This window comes from Macaca nemestrina, chromosome 7, assembly GCF_043159975.1.
Source record: "Macaca nemestrina isolate mMacNem1 chromosome 7, mMacNem.hap1, whole genome shotgun sequence".
NCBI classification, from domain to species: domain Eukaryota; kingdom Metazoa; phylum Chordata; class Mammalia; order Primates; family Cercopithecidae; genus Macaca; species Macaca nemestrina.
The window spans coordinates 43,632,281-43,656,513 of record NC_092131.1 but is presented as its reverse complement, the minus strand read 5'-3'; the positions used below and the strand labels follow the sequence as shown (position 1 = coordinate 43,656,513).

The following is a 24,233-nucleotide window of genomic DNA, read 5'->3' as shown; positions in this document are numbered from 1 at the left end:
GTTGATTGTGAAGAGGGAAGCTGAAGTGGTTTCCTCTCTGGTTTTGGTTTAGGGGGACTTTGGGGACTGACACATTTACCCAAGACCTCCAGGTACTTTTTTTTTTTTTTTTTTGAGCTAGTTTCACTCTTGTTGCCCAGGCTGGAGAGCAATGGCGCGATCTCGACTCCCTGCAACCTCCGCCTCCCCAGTTCAAGCGATTCTCCTGCCTCAGCCTCCCAAGTAGCTGGGATTACAGGCGCGCACCGCATGGCCTGGCTAATTTTTATATTTTTAATACAGACGGGGTTTCACCTCGTTGGCCAGACTGGTCTCGAACTCCTGACCTTAGGTGATTCACCCGCCTCGGCCTCCCAAAGTGCTGGGATTACAGGCGTGAGCCACCACCATTCCCAGCACCTCCAGGTGTTCTTTCTTCACAGACTCACATAAAGGAGATGGTGCAGTCCTAGGGGAGGAATATTTGGTACTCAAAGTGTGACTGCAGTACTGTTTGCTTCCAAATCATCTGTTGTGTTTATTAAAACTGATCCTTGGCCTGTAATTATCTGCATTCTAAAAACCAAATATGTATTCCTTTTATATGAGGTTTAGGAATAGGCAGAACAAATTAGTGGTGATTAAAGTCAGAACTGTGGTTGCCTGTAGGTGGGAGATTAACGCTAAAGGAGTAGGAGGATAAAGCAACTTCTTAAGGTTATAGCAATGTTCCATATATGTGCTGTCCAGTATGGGAGCCACTAGCCCCAGGAGGCTATTTGAATTTAATTAAAATGACATAAAATTAAAAATTCACTTCCTTGGTTGTACTAGCCACTTTGCAAGGATTCAGTAGCTGCTATTGTATTGTAAGGTGTAAATTACAGAAAATTTCTGCCATCACAAAAAAGATGATTGGACATTGCTGCTCTACATCTTGATTTGGATGATTGTAACATGGGTATTATTGCTGTAATAAGTTATTAGAGTTCTTAGCTCTTTTTATTGTATTGTATTGTATTTTTAGAGACAGGGTTGCACTCTTGCCCCAGCTGGAGCACAGTGGTGTGGTCATAGCTCATTGTAGCCTCAACCTCCTAAGCTCAAGTGATCCTCCCACCTCAGCTTCTTGAGCAGCTGGGACTATAGGCATGAGCCACCATGCCCAGCTAATTTTTTTTTTTTTTTTAAGACAGGGTTTTACTCTTGTCGCCCAGGCTAGAGTGCAATGGTGAGATCTTGGCTCACTGCAACCTCCACCTCCTGGGTTCAAGCGATTCTCCTGCCTCAGCCTCCCGAGTAGCTGGGATTACAGGCATGTCCACCACACCTGGCTAATTTTGTATTTTTAGTAGAGACAGGGTTTCACTACGTTGGCTAAGCTAGTCTTGAACTCCCGAGCTCAGGTGATCCACCCACCTCAGCCTCCTAAAGTGCTGGGATTACAGCCGTGAGCCACTGCACCCAGCCCCTGGCCCTAATTTTTAAAAATTTTTGTATAGATCACATTTCACTGTGTTGCCCAGGCTGGTCTTGAACACCTGGGTTCAAGTAATCCTCCTGACTTGGCCTCCCAAAGTGCTGGGATTACAGGCATGAGCCACCTCGCCCAGCCATTTAGCTCTTTTATTTGATGGACTTCTTACCAGACACCTAGGGGATGCATTTCTATGTTAAGTACAGGTGTTCTGCTCAGGAGTCAAGGGGAAGGTACATTCTGAAAGAACTATAATTAAACTGTTGGGGGGAAATAGGGCAACCTAATTTTTGCCTTGAAAAGTGTTTCTTCCTACCTTTTGATTTCTATGTGATATACAAATTATATGTGGTATTACTTTTAGGTGATCAAGTACATTACATCTTTGAATGAAGACTCTACTATACACGGGTTCTTAGTGCAGCTACCTTTTGATTCAGAGAATTCCATTAACACTGAAGAAGTGATCAATGCTATTGCACCCGAGAAGGATGTGGATGGGTAAATGTGGCTTGGCTTCCTATGTCTCATTGCATGCTTTCATTTATAATATGTTTCTATTTGGGGAATACAGCATAAATGTTTCTAAAGAGTAAAGATACCTAATTGCCTTTATTTCCTTCTTATTTCCATCACTTTTTTTTAGATTGACCAGCATCAGTGCTGGGAAACTTGCTAGAGGTGACCTCAATGACTGCTTCATTCCTTGTACGCCTAAGGGATGCTTGGAACTCATCAAAGAGACAGGTAAAAACAACAAACCAAACAACAAGAAAGCATCATTTCCTGAAGCCTGGTCTTGACATGTGGTGGCATAGAGGAGGTACATAGTGGGCCATAAATAAATGGACTTGATTGGCAGAAGGGCCTGTCTAGTAAGGATGTTACCTAAATTTTCTCTCCATTTTCTCAGAAACTCTATGAAGTAGGTACTGTTACTGTTCAACTGCTAAGAGAATAGGCTCAGGCCAGGCACGGCGGCTCACGCCTGTAATCCCAGCACTTTGGGAGGCCGAAGCGGGCAGATCACCTGAGGTCAGGAGTTCGAGACCAACCTGGTCAACATGGTGAAACCTTGTCTCTACTAAAAATACAAAAGAATTATCCAGGCAGGGTGGTGTGCACCTGTATTTCCAGCTATTTGGGAGGCAGAGGTGGGAGGATTGCTTGAACCCGGGAGGAGGAGGTTGCAGTGAGCTGAGATCACCCCACTGCACTCCAGCCTGGGCAACAGAGTGAGACTCTGTCTCTAAAACAAACAAACAAAAACCAGCTCAGAGAGAGCAAGTAACTTGTCTAGGAGACAATGGAACCAAGATTTGAATTCAGAGTTATCTGAGTTGAAAGCAATTTATTTTTTGCGAAAAATAACCTATACAGTAATAAAAATTTGGATAGTTTAAAAGAATACGAAGTGAAAAGTCCCACCTCCCCCCACCCCCAAAATGGGCACTGAATCTCCACAGTAGTTCCAGGACTCGACAGATGGCTGGAAATGGGTCTCCTGTACAGTTGGCCATATTGTCCCATTACTAGTTAGCACCTTGCTATTTTAATTTCATTATGAGTACTTTTAGCAGAGGTTATTTTTTACAAGGAAATGGGTCCTGGTAAAAAGAAGTAGGTCAGGCCGGGCGCGGTGGCTCACACCTGTAATCCCAGCACTTTGGGAGGCCGAGGCGGGCGGATCACAAGGTCAGGAGATCGAGACCACGGTGAAACCCCGTCTCTACTAAAAATACAAAAAATTAGCCGGGCGCGGTTGTGGGCGCCTGTAGTCCCGGCTACTCGGGAGGCTGAGGCAGGAGAATGGCGTGAACCCGGGAGGTGGAGGTTGCAGTGAGCCGAGATCGTGCCACTGCACTCCAGCCTGGGCGACAGAGCGAGACTCCGTCTCAAAAAAAAAAAAAAAAAAAAAAAAAAAAAAGAAGTAGGTCAGAAGTTTCAAGTGGAAAGTTTTGGCCAGCATAAATGAAAATTTTCTGTGGTTGGCAAGAAAAGATCAATCAAGCCATAAGCTTTGACAGTTCATTTCTACAGTTAAATGTATATTCTTTAGCATATTTAGCAAACATTGTAGTGCCTTGCTTAAAAAAGAAAAAAAATCCCACGAGGACAGCACCTGAAGGCCACTGCCTCTTATTGACAGTGATGCTATCATTTGCCCTGATGCAGCTTTAACTCTTCTGCTGAATCCTTAAAAAGTATAGAAAGTTACCTTTTAAAACTTCGTGGTCCTTACTTCTAGATGTTCATGATGTTAACATTATTATTATAAGAGTTTATCTTTTCCTGAAAAAAACGATTTTATACAAGAAGCACAACTTAAACCCTACCTGCCTTGACCAAGGGTCCACTGCCCTCAGCCTTGACTGCCCTGAGGACTCTGATGAAATCATCAACTTCTCTCTGCTTTCTTCTTTGTGGACAGCTCATTCTCGGGCTCCACTTTGTGGCCACAGACACCTACAGCCTGGTTCCATCCTCAAGCCTAACAGTCATGGGATTGGATCTTATCAGCTGAGGGAAGAAATATGGTCACCTGTCCACTACTGGATACTCACTCAGGCTGTCTTTAGTAGAGTATGAGTCAGCCCTAAAAAGGACATTGGTATATTGCCAGAAACATGGATGCTGTGATGCAAAAAGAAAGCTTGCTGCCACAGTTAAATTTCCCCTTTATCACTTCCCTGCAAGTAACCCTATGGCTCAGGCCCTAAGCCAAAAGAGAAATTTGGGTGAGGAACTGTATAAACAAACTTACCAAATTTGGAAAGAATTACTGATACTAATCTAATTTCCTACACATCTCTCCAACCTGTTACATACACCCTATTTGTTTTAACTGTTTTTCCCATGTAATTTAATCTGATATCTTCTTCTGTATGGCTGATTAGCTGTATGTCAGGGTTTCTTTTTTCTTTGAGTGTAGGTTTTCTTCCCACTCCCTTATGACTCAATGAATGATCTTGGCTTAAGCTGCTCCCAAAAACCCACGGCAAGAAGGACACATGTACAAGTCCCAATTTATAGCTGAAACCCTAGAGTTGAGAATATTATTGCCAAAGAAGGAATGTTTTTGGGAAGGTTTCTGTTTGATGTTAAGAACCTGTTTTTGTGCACTTATTCTGAATTCTCCACGTGGCATGTGAATGAGGGCAGCTTCTATCCTCCAGCTCTGATGCAGGCTGGCTTTTCTTTCAGGGGTGCCGATTGCCGGAAGGCATGCTGTGGTGGTCGGGCGCAGTAAAATTGTCGGGGCCCCGATGCATGACTTGCTTCTGTGGAACAATGCCACAGTGACCACCTGCCACTCCAAGACTGCCAATCTGAATGAGGAGGTAGGGAGTCCAGGGGAGAGGTGAAGGTGTTACAGTGGGGAGGGTGGGTGTTCTTTTCACACACTAAGTGCCAGATGCTGCCATGTCCTTTAAACTCATGATCTCATTTAACCCCATCATCTCATTTTTACAAGATGAAAAAGCAAATTCAAATTAAAGGCTGAGTGGGGTGGCTCACACCTGTAGTCCCAACACTTTGGGAGGCTGAGGCAGGAGGATTGTATGAGCTCAAGAGTTTTTGAGACCAGCCTGGGCAACATAGTGAGACACTTTCTCTGCAAAAAAATTAAAAATTAGCCAGATGTGGTGGGCACATGCCTGTAGTCCCAGCTACTCGGGAGTTTGAGGCAAGAGGATTGCTTGAGCCCAGGAGGTTGAGGCTGCAGTAAGCCATGATCACACCACTGCACTCCAGCCTGGGCTACAGAGCAAGACCCTGTCTCAAAAAAAAAAAATTAATTAATTAATTATTTAAAAAAAAACATAAAATTAAAAGCGTGCCCAAGTTTATACAGAGTTTGTTCTGTGTAATTTCTCTTTTCTTTTTTCTTTCTTTCTTTTTTTTTTTGAGACGGAGTTTCACTCCTGTTGCCCAGGCTGGAGTGCAATGGCGCGATCTCAGCTCACCACAACCTCTGCCTCCTGGGTTCAAGTGATTCTCCTGCCTCAGCCTCCTGAGTAGCTGGGATTACAGGCATGTGCTACCGCACCTGGCTAATTTTGTATTTTTAATAGAGACAGGGTTTCTCCATGTTAGTCAGGCTGGTCTTGAACTCCTGACCTCAGGTGATCCGCCTGCCTCCGCCTCCCAAAGTACTGAGATTACAGGTGTGAGCCACCACGCCCGGCCTTTGTCTTTTTTCTTTAGAGACAGAGTCTTGCTCTGTTGCCTAGGCTAGAGTGCAGTGGCAGTCCATCAGAGCCCACTGCAGCTTTGAACTCCTGGGCTCGAGTGATCCTCCTGCATCAACCTTCTGAGTAGCTGGGACTACAGGCATGTACCACCATGCCTGGCTAATTTTTAAGCTTTTTGTAGCGACAAGGGTCTCACTGCATTGCCCAGGCTGGACTCAAACTCCTGGGCTCAAGCGATCCTCCTGGTTCACCTTCCTAAAGTGCTGGGATTACAGGCATGACCCAACATGCCTGGCCTCTCACCAAGTACTTTCTACCTTAGTCTGCCTCGTGGTGGACAAGGATTAGCAGTATGGGCACTCAGACTGACCTCTGGCAGCCAGATCCCATGTATGTAAAAGTGGTGGCCTCAGAGTGGAGGTGCTCCAGGGGCAGTTGTGGGCAGTAGTCTGCTAATATCTACGGCAGCTTGTTCTAGATCCCTGCATCAGGTTCCTGAGCCCAAGAATGCACACATGCCCATGTGCCTGTTGACAGTGCAGTCTCTTAAATGTGGGGAGAGAGCAGGAGAGAGGTCTAGTACCTTCTCTTTTAATCCTCCCAAACTAGTGCTTTGTGGAAGGTGGTAGCCCCATATTCTGTAGGAGAAGAAGCAGTGTCTGGACATTATAACACGCAGGGCCCCAAGCCTGTTTGCCTCTCTGCCTTGCAGGTTCACACTGATTTCCCTATTGGGTAAAATGGCTGGTGAAAGGGAGCTCTTTGGCATGTGTAGAAATGAGCATGGCATGTGAAGGGCTGTCAGAAACAGTGCGTGGCTTACATTTGAGGCCTTAACCCAGTGTCTTATGAAATAGCCTATGACAGTTAAGAATTTAATACAAAGCTCAGGGATATCCTTTTCATTTCTGGGTGTTTTTGGTGTGTATTTCATTATTTCATTTCTGATGTCCAAATCCCCTACCCCCTAGGTAAATAAAGGTGACATCCTGGTGGTTGCAACTGGTCAGCCTGAAATGGTTAAAGGGGAGTGGATCAAACCTGGGGCAATAGTCATCGACTGTGGAATCAATTATGTCCCAGGTGAGTGTTGCTGGAGGAGGAAGGTGGCTTCTGGTGTTGAGGATGGTGTCTAGGTCATCAAATGAAGCCTGAGAGAGAAGCTTGTCTCTAATTTTATGCTTGTAGTACTAAGGTTTAGGGAGACTGACTAGCCCAAGGGTGCCCAGTTAGTAGATAGAAGAGGTGCCACTTGCAGGCAGGTCTGGTGCCAGAGCTTGTGATTTTAATCATGTGCTGTACAGCTTCCAAGATGACTTTGTCCAGGGAGAAAGTGAGACGGAGGGCAGGAGGGATATATCACTTTATGTTCATGTAGAGATCACCCTTTATTTTAGCAAAGTTGTTGGATGGATTTAAAACACAGTATAATCATTGCAAAGTGCTATGAGAGTCCAGAAGAAGGACTCATTCTGCCAAGAGGAAGGCTTTACAAGAAGATGTTTGACCTGGGTTTTTTTCTAGGCTGAGAGGATAAATCTAGCCTTTTAATCATGTCCATAACTATACTTGGCATCCTCATCCCCCAGTTACCCCTTACTCCCATCTTTTGGTTAGTACCACCATTCTTCCTTCCCACAGGTCTGAAGCCTTTTAGTTTCCCTCCCAAGCATTCCCTATATTGGATCCGTCTCTAAATATTAGGAATTGTTTTCTGTCTCCTCTGTTCTCAGTGTCACCACTGAGTGTTACCTTCTCAGCTGACAGGCTGTGATAACTTCCTTGCAGGTGTCCCTCCCTCCCGCTGCTTCCCACTCAGATCTATCCCCATGCTCTTGCCTTGCCATGTTCACCTTTGGGCATGGACCTCTGAGCCTCTTCCTTCTTACTTGCCAGACTCCTTAGCCTCACACTAATTTCAGTGACCTCTGCAGCCTGTGATCTCACTTGCGTGTGGTGAATACCTGTCTTCAACTTGTAAAGTGGACCACTTTCTCTTCCCTGCACATGCCTCATTTGTCCTTTGTAGTTCCCATCCCTGCATTCTTAGTGGAGTGGGCTATTCTTTCAAACAGAAAACTTCACAGAACAATACGGCAAAACTTGTATGCGTCCTCATAGATTCAAGAAAGGAACTATCTTTAACTGAGCAACTATTGTGTATCAAGCACAATGCCAGGCCTTGGGCTGCACAACTGAATAAGGTTCAACTTGACCTTCACCTTCAGCTTCTTCCTCCCTGTCATGTCCGTTATTCCTTCCAAACCTTGATTTCCCCTTATCAAGGGATGATCTTTCCTTCTCTGCCTCCCTCCTCTCCCACAGAGCATGTGTATTGTATCTTTTACTGTATGTGTCTCACGTGTGGCATCCTGTGCTCTCCTACCTAGATAGCTCCTCAAGGGCAGTGGTCACTGTGGCGCCACATCCAGCCTCCTGCCATCTGACCACTGGCACTCATATCTGTTGAATTGTTGAAGGGAGTTATAGCAAGAATAGCCTTTTTTCTCCCTTCCCATCTCAAGTTTCAGATGTAGACGCTGAGCTGCCAGGAACATTAGTCACTGTCAAGCCTTCACCGTTTTTAACCTCCCTCCCACTCTCCCCACCGTGCTTTTAAGACAGTAGCTCATAATTGATCACTCATTTTCTTGTAGTGTAATTATCTAACAGGCGATAAAGAAATTGCTCTCCTACAACTCCGCACTTTGAATACTTGCGATATGACATTCAAGCTCAGTCTGTTTAAAACCTTGCATCTTCTGTAACATATTTCTGCTTTTGGCATTTTTTTTTTTTTTTTTGGATTACATGTGAGAGATGGAGAAGAAAAACCTGGGTGGGGATCTGGAGTCTTGCAGATAGGTAGGAAATGTTGACTTAAACATGAAACTTGCCATCTTGTTCACATTAATTTCTTACATAGACAATAAAATATGAATAAAATCAAAGCAGTATCTTCCCTCCTGGTCACCAGTGTTTTTACTGGTAATTTGCATATAGGCAAATGAATGTTGATAAAGCTGAATGTTATTGTGTCCCCCAAAGGATGGCAGAATCACTCAGTTATAGACCAGCAAATGGGCTGCAGGACCTAAAGACTGATATTTGCATATGTTCATTTTAGAAGCAACATATTCTACCACCGAGCTACTTCTTGGTTCATATTTTAATTACTTAAATAGTTTGCATGGTCCACTCAGGGATAACATTGTAAGTCACTTGCCAAATTAAGAGTGAATCAAGGTGTGTATACCTTTTCCAAAGAAGGAATATTTTTAAAGATTCAAGTGCAGGGCAGAAAGTATTAGCCAGAGAAACACATAAAAGTGTTCTTCCTGCTTGGCTTACTAAAGATAAATTGAGAAGGGCCAAATCAATAGTGTTTTATTTGGAAGAGTTAAAAAGAGGGAACAGATTCCCCACCCTACTCCAATCCAGTCTCAACCTATCCAGTGTAGCTGCTTCTGGACTGGCCTCTATTATTAGGGTCCCCAAATTAAATGTAAAAGAGTCAGGGCTCAGCTGGATCTTTTTTTTTTTGAGACGGAGTCTCGCTCTGTCGCCCAGGCTGGAGTGCAGTGGCCGGATCTCAGCTCACTGCAAGCTCCGCCTCCCGGGTTTACGCCATTCTTCTGCCTCAGCCTCCCGAGTAGCTGGGACTACAGGCGCCTGCCACCTCACCCAGCTAGTTTTTTGTATTTTTTTAAGTAGAGACGGGGTTTCACCGTGTTAGCGAGGATGGTCTCGATCTCCTGACCTCTTGATCCGCCCGTCTTGGCCTCCCAAAGTGCTGGGATTACAGGCTTGAGCCACCGCGCCTGGCCTCAGCTGGATCTTTAGTTGAATTTTGTACATGTAATTTGGCAAGGAAAGAGAAATTCTGGGGCTGGGGGTAGATAACCAAAATGTCTGCTCATTACTGAGGTCATATACTTAGGTTGAGCAGTGGTCACTTTTTCCACTGACCACATCATCCTATCCACGAAGCACTGCGTATTTAGCAGTGCCTCGTCAACCCTGACAGTATTTGGTTTAGGAGCAAAACTGAACTCATCTAGTGCTGCGTTTACTCGTGTAGTCAAGATATGTGTCTTATCTGTGGGAAAACGAAAATGACTAACATTAACACATAGAAATAGATGCAGCAGGTATTTCAAGCTAACTACATGTGAAGACTATTGAAACTTGTACAGAGGGCAAACCTTTACCTATATTTCCTTGGCATTTTGAAATGACTCTAGGGGCTGTGAGAGAAAATGTTCTGCCATAGTTTGCTGCTTTATAATCTTTTAGAAACCTGAAACCATCCCAGTCAGTTGTGTTTACCAGCTCCTTTTACTCCATATAAAAAATATCTTACGTATCTGTGGTGGAAAGAGAAACTCTTGCGCTTGGAGGTTGCTTTTTCAATTTCAGTAATGTACACATTTTCTCATTTTGCCCTCAGCAAACTTGTGATAGGTAGTGTTAAGCCTTCTTTGCATTTTGGACTTCAGATTAATATGGAGCCCACAGGAGCTGCAGAACTAACTTTTTTTTTTTTTTGAGCTGGAGTTTCGCTCTTGTTGCCCAGGCTGGAGTGCAATGCTCACTGCAACCTCTGCCTCCTGGGTTCCTGCCTCCTGAGTCTCCTGCCTCAGCCTCTGAGTAGCTGGGATTACAGGTGCCTGCCACCACCCCCAGCTGATTTTTAAAAATATTTTTAGTAGAGACAGGATTCACCAGGCTGGTCTCAAACTCCTGACCTCAGGTGATCCACCCACCTTGGCCTCCCAAAGTGCTGGCATTACAGGTGTGAGCCACCACACCTGGACCTAACTTTTAATAAAAGAGCTGATGCTACAGCTAATCTCTTTTTATTTATTTATTTATTTTTTTGAGACGGAGTCTCGCTGTGTCACCTAGGCTGGAGTGCAGTGGCGTGATCCCTGCTCACTGCAAGCTCCGCCCACTGGGTTCATGCCATTCTCCTGCCTCGGCCTCCCGAGTAGCTGGGACTACAGGCGCCCGCCAGCACGCCCGGCTAATTTTTTTGTATTTTTAGTAGAGATGGGGTTTCACAGTGTTAGCCAGGATGGTCTCGATCTCCTGACCTTGTGATCCGCCCGCCTCGGCCTCCCAAAGTGCCTGCTAATCTCTTAATTCTGGCTTCTTCTTTTTTTTTTTTTTTTTTGAGACGGAGCGCCCGCCACCTCGCCCGGCTAGTTTTTTTTTGTATTTTTTTTTAGTAGAGACGGGGTTTCACCGTGTTAGCCAGGATGGTCTCGATCTCCTGACCTCGTGATCCGCCCGTCTCGGCCTCCCAAAGTGCTGGGATTACAGGCTTAAGCTACCGCGCCCGGCAATTCTGGCTTCTTGCCTCCACCTTGGAGCTTCTTCTCAGTTGTGGCGATCTGATCAGAGAGAAGTGGTGATGTCGCTACGACTACCAGATGCAGCCTGGGAGCCTTATTGCTTCAAGGTCTAGGCCCGCCCCCAGCCCCTCCTAGAAGTGCACTGAAGCCAAGTGTAGGATGTTCTTTGTGTGAGTGAGCAATGATGTATCACTGGGTTTTGTTCTCTTGAATAGCTATTCTCTGCTGGTAAGATTTGTAGTTGTTCTTGTGTCCTTTTAAGGGAAGTGTAATTATATTCTTTGCCTTTAGCATACATTTAAGTAGCTGTGTCTTTGGAATTGGATGTCGAATTGTTCCTCCAGCTCACACATGGAGCTCACAAAATGCTGACAGTTGCTGTAGAAACGATATGTGGCAGCTGTGACAGAGTTGGAGCTTTGTGCACCCAAAAAGTTTCCTTTGTAGGCTTTGGCAAATTAACATTTTAAAAGGTGCTCATTATATACTGGGTAGTTGGTTTTAAGAATAAAAAACAGTTGATATTTTATTTGTCACCTGAGAGACTACAAAAGGATTCTCTAGGTTCTGAAAAACCACTTATGCATCTTGGGAATTTTTGCAGGTAAAATAATTTTCTCCCTAAGAAATAGCAAGCATCTGTCATTCCATAGCTTTTAAGTTAAGTAGGCACTGGAGCCTGATGGGACTTAACACACCCTAAAATTCTGCTGAGTTTTTGTCGTAACTGATCACCAGGATTAATTCTGAGACTTAGCTTTGATTTCTCCCCACTTGACCAGATGATAAAACAAATGGGAGAAAAGTTGTGGGTGATGTGGCATACGACGAGGCCAAAGAGAGGGCGAGCTTCATCACTCCTGTTCCTGGCGGCGTAGGGCCCATGACGGTTGCAATGCTCATGCAGGTACTTGTGAATAAAAGTTTCTATAAGAGTTCTGAAAAGCTGATTGAGTTTTGGCTGCCTTTCTCCCCAAGTAGAAATGTCAAAAACCTACTCAGAAGTTAAGTAAAGATGTGAATTTATTGAGAAAAAGGGAAGGGAAGAACAGAGAAGTAAGATCAGGCACATTAATAGAGGAAAGTAGGGATGGCATAATTCCAATCTCTTTTGGAATATAATAACTTTGAAAGAAGAAAAGTGCAACCCCGGTTTGGCCAGGTCTGTTTTGGTGTGCCTTCCCTTTCTTTTTTTTTTTTTTTTTTTTTTTTTGAGACAGAGTCTCGCTCTGTCCCCCAGGCTGGAGTGCAGTGGCACGATCTCGGCTCACTGCAAGCTCCGTCTCCTGGGTTCAGGCCATTCTCCTGCCTCAGCCTCCCGAGTAGCTGGGACTATAGGCGCCCGCCACCGCACCCGGCTAATTTTTTGTATTTTTAGTAGAGACGGGGTTTCACCGTGGTCTCGATCTCCTGACCTTGTGATCCGCCCGCCTCGGCCTCCCAAAGTGCTGGGATTACAGGCGTGAGCCACCGCGCCCGGCCTCTTTTTTTTTTTTTTTTTTTTGAGACGGATTTTTTCTCTTGTTGCCCAAGCTGGAGTGCAATGGTGCGATCTCGGCTCACCACAACTTCCGCCTCCCGGGTTCAATTGATTCTCCTGCCTCAGCCTCCTGAGTAGCTAGGATTACAGGTGTGCGCCACCATGCCCGGCAAGTTTTGTATTTTTAGTAGAGACGGGGATTTCTCCATGTTGGTCAGGCTGGTCTCAAACTCCCAAACTCAGGTGATCCACCCACCTCGGCCTTCCAAAGTGCTGGGATTACAGGTGTGAGCCACTGCGCCTGGCCTACTTTGCCTTTCTAACATGCACCAGCTGACAGGGGCCAGGCAAGCAGCCCCAAAGCATGTTAGGTGCCTGTTGACTCTGACCTCAGATGGAAGGATGGTAATAAGTGGGTGTGAAGCAGTTCATTTTGTGATTGAACTGGAGTGACCTGGAGCCTGAAACTGAGGTGAGGATTAAAATAACCACCTCTTCTAAGTTTCATTTATTTCATTTTGTTTAGAGCACAGTAGAGAGTGCCAAGCGTTTCCTGGAGAAATTTAAGCCAGGAAAGTGGATGATTGAGTATAACAACCTTAACCTCAAGACACCTGTTCCAAGGTAAAAATAAAATTTTACTGATTTAAAACTTTGTGAATTGTTCGTTTTTAGTTGAAAGATACTGTAGGTGCACATATGCTCCCTCTGAAGGCGCCATCGGTGGTTGGGGTTGGGTTGGGGGCTTGTTACTACTGTGGGATTAATTAAACTCAGTGGATAAACATTAATACCTATTTTCTATATTTCCAAAGTGACATTGATATATCACGATCTTGTAAACTGAAGCCCATTGGTAAGCTGGCTCGAGAAATTGGTCTGCTGTCTGAAGAGGTAGAATTATATGGTGAAACAAAGGCCAAAGTTCTGCTGTCAGCACTAGAGCGCCTGAGGCACCGGCCTGATGGGAAATACGTGGTGGTGACTGGGTATGGTTTTTATTCATGTTGCCATCCAGATCTTCCTATCAGTCCTGATCGTTCATACCAGGCGTTGCATTTGCACTTTGCACATGTATGTAGAGGTGCCTTTAATTTGATTTTAGCATTTTCACCTATATTTGATCTCATTTGATCCTTACAGCAATCCTGAGAGGTAGGTAAGAATAGATGATAATCATAGATGAGAAAATTGGTCAGTTATCCATCTGGTAAGTGGAAGAGTTTGGTCTTAAAACCCGGTCTTAAGATAGAATCACCTTTTGTTGTTGTTGTTGCTGTTGTTGTTTTTGAGATAGAGTCTTGCTCTGTTGCCCAGGCTGGAGTGCAGTGGCATGATCTCGGCTCACCACAACTTCTGTCTCCCGAGTTCAAGCGATTCTCCTGCCTTAGCATCCTGAGTAGCTGGGCTACAGGTGTGAGCCACCACGCCCAGCTAATTTTTGTATTTTTAGTAGAGACTGTGTTTCACTATGTTGGCCAGATTGGTCTCGAACTCCTGACCTTGTGATCCACCCACCTCGGCCTCCCAAAGTGCTGGGATTACAGGCGTGAGCCACCGCACCCGGCCAGAATCACCTTTTTGAACCCAAAATTCATTAATTCAATGGATCTACTAAGCACTCATTTTATTGCTGGACTGAGGTTATATTAAAAAGCTAGTTTTTGAGTAGCTGGGATTACAAGTGTGCGCCACCATGCCCGGCGAGTTTTGTATTTTTAGTAGAGACAGGGATTTCTCCATGTTGGTCAGGCTGGTCTCAAACTCCCAAACTCAGGTGATCCACCCACCTCGGCCTTCCAAAGTGCTGGGATTACAGGTGTGAGCCACTGCGCCTGGCCTGAATATAAAATGAGAAATTAAAATTATAGCTGTGTCTCTATAAGATAAAGTATATTTGCTTCTTACAGCAAGAAGAGCTAAAATACAGGAATCATTTTTTTTTCTTAAAGTTTTTTGGAAATTACAACTAAGACTCTTGAAAAAGATGTCTTTCAGGGCTTTTGTCTTTCTTTTTCTTTGTCTTTTCTTTCTTTTTTTTACTTTAAGAGATGGAGTTTTGCTCTGTTGCCCAGGCTGGAGTGCAGTGGTGCAGTCATAGCTTACTGTAGCTTGGAACTCCTGGGCTCAAGTGATCCTCTTGCCTCAGCCTCCTATATAGCTGGGACTACAGGCATACACTGCTATGCATCACTTTGTTTTTCTTAATCTTTAGATTACGAGTCATTCTCTAGGGTCTGCTAGGTGTGACTTAGTGATTCAGATACACTTCACTTAATTCTTTAAACTTTTTCTCTTTTGCTTTCGTCTTGAAGAATAACTCCAACACCTCTGGGAGAAGGGAAAAGCACAACTACAATTGGGCTAGTGCAAGCCCTTGGTGCCCATCTCTACCAGAACGTCTTTGCATGTGTGCGACAGCCATCTCAGGGTCCCACCTTTGGAATAAAAGGTACTAGTGAGACTGGACCGTGGGTGATGACAGGGGACCTGCTTCTCCTTCAGTCCTCCCAGGCCCACGTGACCTATGATACTTATGAGGTTTCGACTCATTTCAGCACCAGAAATGTCATTCTCACAAACCACTGTGACTATGCTTTTGATGAAGGCTGTCATTGGATCTCCCCAGCTCCTGCTGTCACTGTTTGCCACTGCACAGGGATTCTCTGGGATGGGTGATATGTAGCTGGGGGTGCTTTTATTTGACCCTCATAGTCCACTGCCACAGTAACAATAAAGGTAATCATAGCTACTGATCATCTTACGGATACTCTAGAGACAATGACAAACCCCACAGATGTTTCACTTTGTTGAAAATAAGAAAAGCCTACCCTTATTGAATATATGCTTTGTGCCAGATATTGTGCTGACCAGTTTTTGCATTTTATTTTATCATCCAGTACAAGATAGTATTGTCACCATTTTACAGTAGCAGCAACTGGGACTTCAGAGGTGGCTTGGTCAAAGGCACCTGTATTAAGTACCAGAGTGATTCTTCCATGTCTATTTCAAGCTCTAAGCTAGTACCATACTCATACTTTACCCTCAGATTTTTATTGCTGCGGTACTACGAACATGTGTTTTGTTTTGTTTTGTTTTGTTTGAGACAGGGTCTCACTCACTCTGTCGCCCAGGTTGGAATGCAGTGGTCGCGATCTCGGCACACTGCAACCTCTCCACCTTCTGGATTCAAGAGATTCTTTTGCCACAGCCTCCCAAGTAGCTGGGATTACAGGTGTGCACGACCATGCCTGGCTAATTTTTGTATTTTTGGTAGAGATGGGGTTTCACCATTTTGGCCAGGCTGGTCTTGAACTTCTAACCTCAAGTGATCTGCCTGTCTCAGCCTTCCAAATTGCTAGGACTATAGGCATGAGCCACCATGCCAAGCTGCTATCTTAATTAAAATAATTTTTATTAATTATGATAGGTTCTTAGAGTTAGCTTTCTCTGCTTGGTGACAGGGTATCAAATTTTGCTTGTTTTAGCAATTACTGCAAATGTTGACACGGGGTACACCTTCACCCTTCCACCTTTTTTTTTTTTTTTTTTTTTGGCAATGGAGTCTCGCTCTTTTGCCCAGACTGGAGTGCAGTAGCATGATCTTGGCTCACTACAACCTCCGCCTCCTGGTTTCAAGCGATTCTCCTGCCTCAGCCTCCTGAGTAGTTGGGACTACAGGTGCATGCCACCATGTCTGGCTAATTTTTGTGTTTTTAGTAGAGATGGGGTTTCACTATGTTGGCCAGGCTGGTCTTGAACTCCTGACCGTATGATCTGCCCGCCTCGGCCTCCCAATATGCTGGGATTATAGGCGTGAGCCACCGTTCCCAGCCCACCCTTCCACCTGTTTTATAAATATAATCACTTAGTTCTGCTCTTGAGCTTGTCTTCACCCCCTTTCAACTTCAGCACGAGCTATTCCTTATTCTGCTTATGGAACTCTTTATTTTCCTTTTACTCTTATTGCAAATTGCCTCACTGCACGGTCTCTGCCTCACAAAAATGAAATACATATTAATAAATCTCTGGGCTGGGTGAAGTGGCTCATGCCTGAAATCCCAGCACTTTGGGAGGGCAAGGTAGGTATATTACTTGAGGCCAGGAGTTCGAGACCAGCCAGGCCAACATGGCAAATCCCATCTCTATTAAAAACACAAAAATTAGCTGGGCATGGTGGTACGTGCCTGTAATCCCAACCCATTACCCTCCAGCCTATGAGACAGTATGAGACTCTGTCTAAAAAAATATATATATATATCTGATTTACATTTATTGCACTGATAACGTGGTAACCTGGACATTTTTGAGACACGGTCTTGTTCTGTCTGGAGTCCCAGCTCAGGCTGGAATGCAGTGGCATGATCATAACTCACTGCAGCCTTGATCTCCCAGGCTAGGATTACAGGCATGAGCAGCCATGCTTGGTGTCCTGGACATCTTTAACTGACTTTTGGCTGATACAGATTGAGCATCAGAAATCTAGAAACCTGAAATCTGAAAGGCTCCAGAATTCTAAACTTTTTGAGTGCTGACACGATGCTCAAAGGATATGCTCATTGGATCATTTCAGATTTTAAGTCGTGGATTTGGGATGCTGGATCATTATGATGCAAATATTCCAACATCTGAAAAACAAAAACCCAAATCCAAAACCAAAATCCAGGCATTTTAAATAAGGGATACTCAACCTGTAATCCAAGTATAAATCTAGCAATCAGGCTGCTTTCTAACAGCCTAATCTATTTATATCTATTTAGGAAATATATCTCTATTTAGGAAAAATTGCAGTCTTTGTGTTAGGTGTATGTACTTTAAATATTTCTGTTTTAAAAGCCAAAGAAGCTTTATGAGAGTAGGAAATTGAACAGGTTTGCCTTTATGTAACTGTCAGCTGGGTGTTTTAACACATGCCGATAATCACAAGGAACCTATTTCTAAAGATAATGAGTAAGTATATATTTGTTCATGGTTTTGTCATTTAAACTCAAATTTCAATTGAGAAACTACTTAGTATTAGAAAACACTTGATCAAAACTGTCCAAATGATTGTAAAAGGTAAATAAATAAATGTGCTTAGTAGTTGCAATAATGCATTTGCATTTATTTGATTTCTGTCATTGGAGAAGGATGCTTAACTGAGTCCCTACCCTTGACCTGTCCCCTAGGTGGCGCTGCAGGAGGAGGTTACTCCCAGGTCATTCCTATGGAAGAGGTAAAGTATTTTGGGATTTGGCTGAATTAGATCCTTTTTTTTTCTTTTTTCTCTTTGGCTGAATTAGATGCCTTTTTTTCCCCAAGACGGAGTCTTGCTCTGTTGCCCAGAGCTGGAGTGCAATGGCACGATCTCGGCTCACTGCAACCTCTGCCTCCCAGGTTCAAGCAATTCTGCGTCAGCCTCCGGAGTAGCTGGGATTACAGGCACACCACCACGCCCAGCTAATTTTGTATTTTTAGTAGAGACGGAGTTTCACCGTGTTGGCCACGCTAATCTTGAACTCCTGACCTCGTGATCCGCCCGCCTTGGCCTCCCAAAGTGCTGGGATTACAGGCATGAGCCACCACGCCCAGCCTAGATTCTTTATTATAGTTTTTTCTCTCTGGAAATTAGCCTTTTTTGTAGAGCTCTTAGTGGACAAATGACTTGTTTCCCAGCAGAAGCAACACCTAGGGGGAAAACAACTTTATTTGTAGACTTGTGATACAGCTTGGTTTCAAACTTTGGCTTTCAGTGGGAATGATCATTATAAGCAAATCACCAAATGAAGCATGGTATTGGGAAGCACCAATACATAGCGAATTCAGAATTCATTTATGTAACAGCAGAAATAGGAACAGTGCATAGACATAGAGTTGGTGCTGCTCCCGTGCACTTCTCCTCGCTGTTTCAAGGTGTGTCCTCAGTAACCCAGTGTTGCTGTTGATCCCAGTGGTGTGGTATTTGTGGTCTCTGGACATCTCATTTTGGAAAAGCTGCAAGTTCTGTATTTGGGAGGAGATTCTTCTGCAGACAGATAATTGGTCATTTATGTTTTCTTTTTTTTGAGACAAAGTCTCCCTCTGTGGCCCAGGCTGGAGTGCAGTGGTGTGATCTTGGGTCACTGCAACCTCCGCCTCCCAGGTTCTCCTGTCTCAGCCATCCAGGTGGCTGGGATTACAGGTGCGCACCACCACACTTGGCTAATTTTTATGTTTTTAGTAGAGATGGGGTTTCACCATGTTGCCCAGGGTAGTCTTGAACTTCTGGCCTCAAGTGATCTGCCCACCTCAGCCTCCCAAAGTGCTGATATTATAGTTGTGAGCCATCATGCCCAGCCAGTCATTTATGTTTTCAAGAACTCCCTGTATTGGGTGTTCGTCCACTAGCTGGGCTGCCTTCAGTATTCCATTGGCTTTAAAATAGAGATTGAGCTTTGCAATAGAATGAAAGTTGGAAAGATACAGAGCAGCTGGGAGACTAATGTGGCTTCTGTTCTTTTGTAGTTTAATCTCCATCTCACAGGTGACATCCATGCCATCACTGCAGCTAATAACCTCGTTGCTGCGGCCATTGATGCTCGGATATTTCATGAACTGACCCAGACAGACAAGGTAGGATGCCAAAGCCCCATGAATCCCATTGAACACTTTTGAAAGTATTGAACCATCTGAATTAGTGTTGGTCTCTTGGGTGCTGAGGATGCAGGTAGCAAGGCAACGGGGTTCCTCTCATTTTAAAGCCCCTTTCTTTTCTTTAAGGCTCTCTTTAATCGTTTGGTGCCATCAGTAAATGGAGTGAGAAAGTTCTCTGATATCCAAATCCGAAGGTTAAAGGTAAGCTTTTTTTCTTCCACATTTTTTATATTGTGTGGAATCTGGAATCTGATCATTGATTAGGACATAAAAGTCTTCTTGGAGTAGCCTATTTTAGATGAAGTTACATCAGTAATCATAGTCTTAAAGTCGTGATACATAGCAAAGATTGATGGTAGAGGTTATTTCTCATTTATCTATAGATTAGAAGTGGCTAGTGTGGAATAAATAGAACACTGACAACCTGCCCTCAGCTCAGAAAAAAACGACACTTCCTTTATAACATGAACAAGAGTCAGGATGCCACTGTGGTAGTGTAGCAGCCTTTGGAGTTTGCATCATTGGGACCTTAAGCAAATTTGTTAAATGACTTGTTTCTCTGTTTACTCGTCTGTAAAATAATACTTGCCTTCCCCTGAATAGATAAGGGTCTGTGTTAAACAGTTAAAAGCGTGGTTATATCTATATGTTATTTGAATTTCTGTAACAAATATGCAGTTAGCATACACCATACCACCTGACCCAGAAATCTCACCCAAAATAAATCTCTGTTCACATAAAAATCTGTACATTAATGTTTTTAGCAGCTCTATTAATAATTTCCCAAAACTGGGACTAATCTAAATGTCTTTCAATGGATGAATAAATAAACAAACTGGTACATCCATACAATAAAAATAAATGAGCTATTGATACAAGCAACAACTTGGATGAATTTATGCTGGGCGAAAGAAGCCAGTCTCAAAAGCTTGCATATTGCATGACTCCATTTGTATGATATTCTCAATAAGAGAAAATTATAGTGCTAGGGAACAGATCAATAGATGCTAAGGGTATGGATGAAGCGAGGGTATGACCATAAAGGAATAGCAAAAGAGAGGTGTTTTGTTTTGTTTTTTGTTTTCTTTTTTGAGACAGGGTCTCTCTCTGTCACCCAGGCTGGAGTGCAGAGGCACAATAACAGCTCACTAAAGCTTCCACCTTCCAGGTTCAAGCAATCCTCTCACCTTAGCCTCCTGAGTACCTGGGACTATAGGTGCACACACCACCACACCTGGCTAATTTTTTACTTTATTTTTTGTAGAGACCTTGTCTCACCATGTTGCCCAGGCTGGTCTCAAACTCCTGGTTTCAAGCGATGGTCCTGCCTCAGCCTCCCAAAGTATTAGGATTACTGGCGTGAGCCACCACGTCTGGCCACAAGGGATTTTTTGTTTTTGTTTTCTGTTTTTTAATTTTTCAAAAAGGTATTGGTTTTGTTTGTTTGTTTGTTTGTTTGTTTAAGACAGAGTCTCACTCTGTCTCCCAGGCTGGAGTGCAATGGCGTGATCTCAGCTCACTGCAACCTCCACCTCCCAGGTTCAAGCAGTTCTCCTACCTCAGCCTCCTGAATAGCTGGGGTTACGGGTACCTGCCACCATGCCCAGCTAATTTTGGTATGTTTAGCAGAGACAGGGTTTCACCATGTTGGCCAGGCTGGTCTTGAACTCCTGACCTCAGGTGATCTGCCCATCTCGGCCTCCCAAAGTGCTGGGATTACAGGCGTGAACCACCACACCCAGCCAAAGCTCGCCTTCATTGCTAGTAAAAGCTTCCCTTCCCTCACTAGGCATATTTGTGGCATCCCAAGTTATAATCCTCATCTCTCATTCCTGAATAAACTCAACCTACTTGGAGATAATTTTTTGTAATGTCTTTTTTTAGGTTGACAGTGGGAAATAACCCCCAGCTTTCAGTTTTTCCTTCTGAATTCAAGATGGTTTGCATTTCCTAGAGGGGATCCCATTTAGAGCTAGAGATCAAAATTTTTGTTTTACATTTATTGTGCTTCTATTTGTCTTATTTTATGTTTTCATTTTCCTACCCTTTCAGAAACTAGGCATTGAAAAGACTGACCCTACCACACTGACAGATGAAGAGATAAACAGATTTGCAAGATTGGACATTGATCCAGAAACCATAACTTGGCAAAGAGGTACCAGAGCAGTGTACAAATCCCGTTTGTTTTGACTATATTGCACACCCCACACCCTCCAGAATAGTTGTTAAAATGTGAGGCTCAGAAGCTTCCATGTTGGTATTTTTTTTTTTTTTGAGACGGAGTCTCGCTCTGCCGCCCAGGCTGGAGTGCAGTGGCCGGATCTCAGCTCACTGCAAGCTCCGCCTCCCGGGTTTACGCCATTCTCCGGCCTCAGCCTCCCGAGTAGCTGGGACTACAGGCACCCGCCACCACGCCCGGCTAGTTTTTTTTGTATTTTTAGTAGAGACGGGGTTTCACTGTGTTAGCCAGGATGGTCTCGATCTCCTGACCTCGTGATCCGCCCGTCTCGGCCTCCCAAAGTGCTGGGATTACAGGCTTGAGCCACCGCGCCCGGCCCCATGTTGGTATTTTACCAGCGAAGGCATGACTAAGATGGTGACATTATTTCTTTTTCTTGCCACCTCTCAGTATCTCTCCTTATTAGCTGTCATCAAATCTCTCTTCATTGGATTGGTCGAACATTTTGCTGGCTATTCAGTGTTGACTGAAATTAGGGTAGTTAAACCAAAACTAACATTTTACAACTTTAATTTTATGCAGAAAGTTTTGGTGTCATGAAGTAGAGAAATTATGTTTAATCACTTCTTGAATCATGTGTGACCTTTATTCTTAGAACTCTTGTGTGGCATAAATGACTTGATTTTTTCTGTAGTTCTCTAGCTTACCTAATTTTTTTTTTTTTTTTTTTTGGGACAGAGTCTCCCTCTGTTACCCAGGCTGGGCACAATCTCGGCTCACTGCAAACTCCACCTCCCAGGTTCACACCATTCTCTTGCCTCAGCCTCCCGAGTAGCTGGGACTACAGGCGCCTGCCACCACGCCTGGCTAATTTTTTGTATTTTTAGTAGAAACGGGGTTTCACTGTGTTACCCAGGATGGTCTCAATCTCTTGACCTCGTGATTTGCCCGCCTCGGTCTCCCAAAGTGCTGGGATTACAGGCATGAGCCACTGCACCCGGCCTACCTAATCATTTTTTTACCTCATTTTATTAAATTCTCTTATATTAGGTAGCCTTCAAGGTTTAATTACTTACCAATTTAGTAAGTAGGTTGCCTGGCTTCACTGCCATATGTTACTTTTCTCAATGCACAACTAGTGTAGCTTAGATTTTACTTTGCATCAACAGTGCAGCTTTCTATTCTGTATCACTATTGAGAAGGAATCTTCATCCCCTCATGCAGAATGCAGCTGAAGGCCAATTTATTGACCGTTTTTGTGATTTTCCTTGACTCAATAACTGTTGCTAGCTAATGGCATTTTTTAGATGACACTCTCAACGTCTAAAACCACACAGGAATTTCTCTGCCTTTGCTTCAATAGCTTTAGACAAATGGTATAATATTTTATAAGGAATAAGCTAAAAGTCCATTTTGAAGATTTAGTATCCGATTTACTTTTCTTTTGCTCCGTGTCTCATTCATGTTTTCTAAGAAACTAGAGGCAGTCATACCTATTGACTGGCTATTTTTTACAGAAATATTAGTTACATGAAACCTGATATTTTTTTCTTTTGAAAAATAAGGGTTGGCTCTAACAACGCATTACAGTAAGAGTGGGGCGTGTGTGTGTGTCTGATTGCTATATAAGACACTGCTTTTGGTATGAAATTATGATAGTCTTTATGGAAAATAATTTGGCATGTTATCAAGTGTCTTAAAAATGCTTCTCCTCCTTGACTCATTTAGAGTATGAACTGGGTTTTTTTGTTCATTGTGTGTGTGTGTGTGTGTGTGTGTGTTTTACTTTGAAATTATTTTAATTTTGAAATAGAAAACATCTTGAAAGGAAAAAAACCCACAAAATATATAGGCAAATTTGTACTCTGTGAGCTTCTCACATCCTCACACTTCTTCACCAATCTCTAAGATGAAAAACTCTGTTCTAAAACATATTCAGCCATCAACAATGATGTTATTAATAGGAATATGGATCAATTTCATTTTGTGTTTCTTTGATATTGTTTGGCATTTGATACTGAAATGGCAACTCCTGTTTCCTCTCCATACTCATAGTACGCTCAGTACCTCACTTCTGACACCAGATGGGTAGTTTTTCTCTTCCACAACAATTCAACTTTCACTTCTCCAGTGGATATTGACTGAGTAACTCAATTCTGATACTAACTGTCTGGAGCAGATCCTATAGGTAAAGGGCTTAGTCCTACAAGACTGCCCCACTTCACACACGAATCGCAAATCCAGGTTGTCACCTGTGCTTCTGATCAACTGGTTATGAACTGGAGGGTCCCCACAATCCCCTGCTCAGGTTCATTTCCTAGAATGGTTCACAGAACTCAGAGAAGCATTTCACTTGTGTTTATGGTTTATTATAAAGGATACAGCTCAGAAACAACCAGATGGAAGAGAAGCATAGGGTGCATCACTCTCCCAGCACCTGGATGTGTTCACCAGCCCAGAGGCTCATCAAATGTTGTTCAGGATTTTTTTTTTTTTTTTTGAGACAGAGTCTCGTTCTTGTTGCCCAGGCTGGAGTGCGATGGAGTGATCTCAGCTCACCGCAACCTCTGCTTCCCAGGTTCAAGCGATTCTCCTGCCTCAGCCTCCTGAGTAGCTGGGATTAACAGGCATTTGCCACCATGCCCGGCTAATTTTGTATTTTTGGTAGAGACAGGGTTTCTCCATGTTGGTCAGGCTGGTCTCAAACTCTTGACCTCAGGTGATCTGCCCACCTTGGCCTCCCAAAGTGCTGGGATTATAGGCGTGAGCCACCACGCCCGGCCTGTTCAAGAGTAATATACACCCCTAATACCTTACCCAGAGGTTGGTGGGTGGGACTGAAAGTTCCAGTCCTCTAATCATTTGTTCTTTTTGGTGACCAGTCCTTTCCTGAGGCTGTCTAGGAGACCTACCATAAGTCACTTATTACCATAAACTCAGGTGTGATCAAAAG

The 24,233-nt window shown here is 43.8% G+C and overlaps 1 protein-coding gene across 2 annotated transcripts in view; it reads left to right on the top strand.

The window, feature by feature from the left end:
- LOC105473695 (methylenetetrahydrofolate dehydrogenase, cyclohydrolase and formyltetrahydrofolate synthetase 1) overlaps positions 1–24,233 on the top strand; it is a 73,131-nt gene that overhangs the window by 27,085 nt on the left and 21,813 nt on the right. The window contains exons 5-16 of one of the 2 annotated variants that reach the window (XM_011727624.2): positions 1,821–1,957; positions 2,103–2,203; positions 4,661–4,797; positions 6,624–6,735; positions 11,792–11,916; positions 13,016–13,113; positions 13,305–13,478; positions 14,805–14,941; positions 17,658–17,704; positions 18,973–19,080; positions 19,228–19,302; positions 21,154–21,256. In XM_011727624.2, the coding sequence (XP_011725926.2) occupies positions 1,821–1,957; positions 2,103–2,203; positions 4,661–4,797; positions 6,624–6,735; positions 11,792–11,916; positions 13,016–13,113; positions 13,305–13,478; positions 14,805–14,941; positions 17,658–17,704; positions 18,973–19,080; positions 19,228–19,302; positions 21,154–21,256 (1,354 nt within the window). The remainder of the gene's footprint in view (positions 1–1,820; positions 1,958–2,102; positions 2,204–4,660; positions 4,798–6,623; positions 6,736–11,791; positions 11,917–13,015; positions 13,114–13,304; positions 13,479–14,804; positions 14,942–17,657; positions 17,705–18,972; positions 19,081–19,227; positions 19,303–21,153; positions 21,257–24,233) is intronic. The other variant, XM_071100020.1, reaches the window with a different exon arrangement.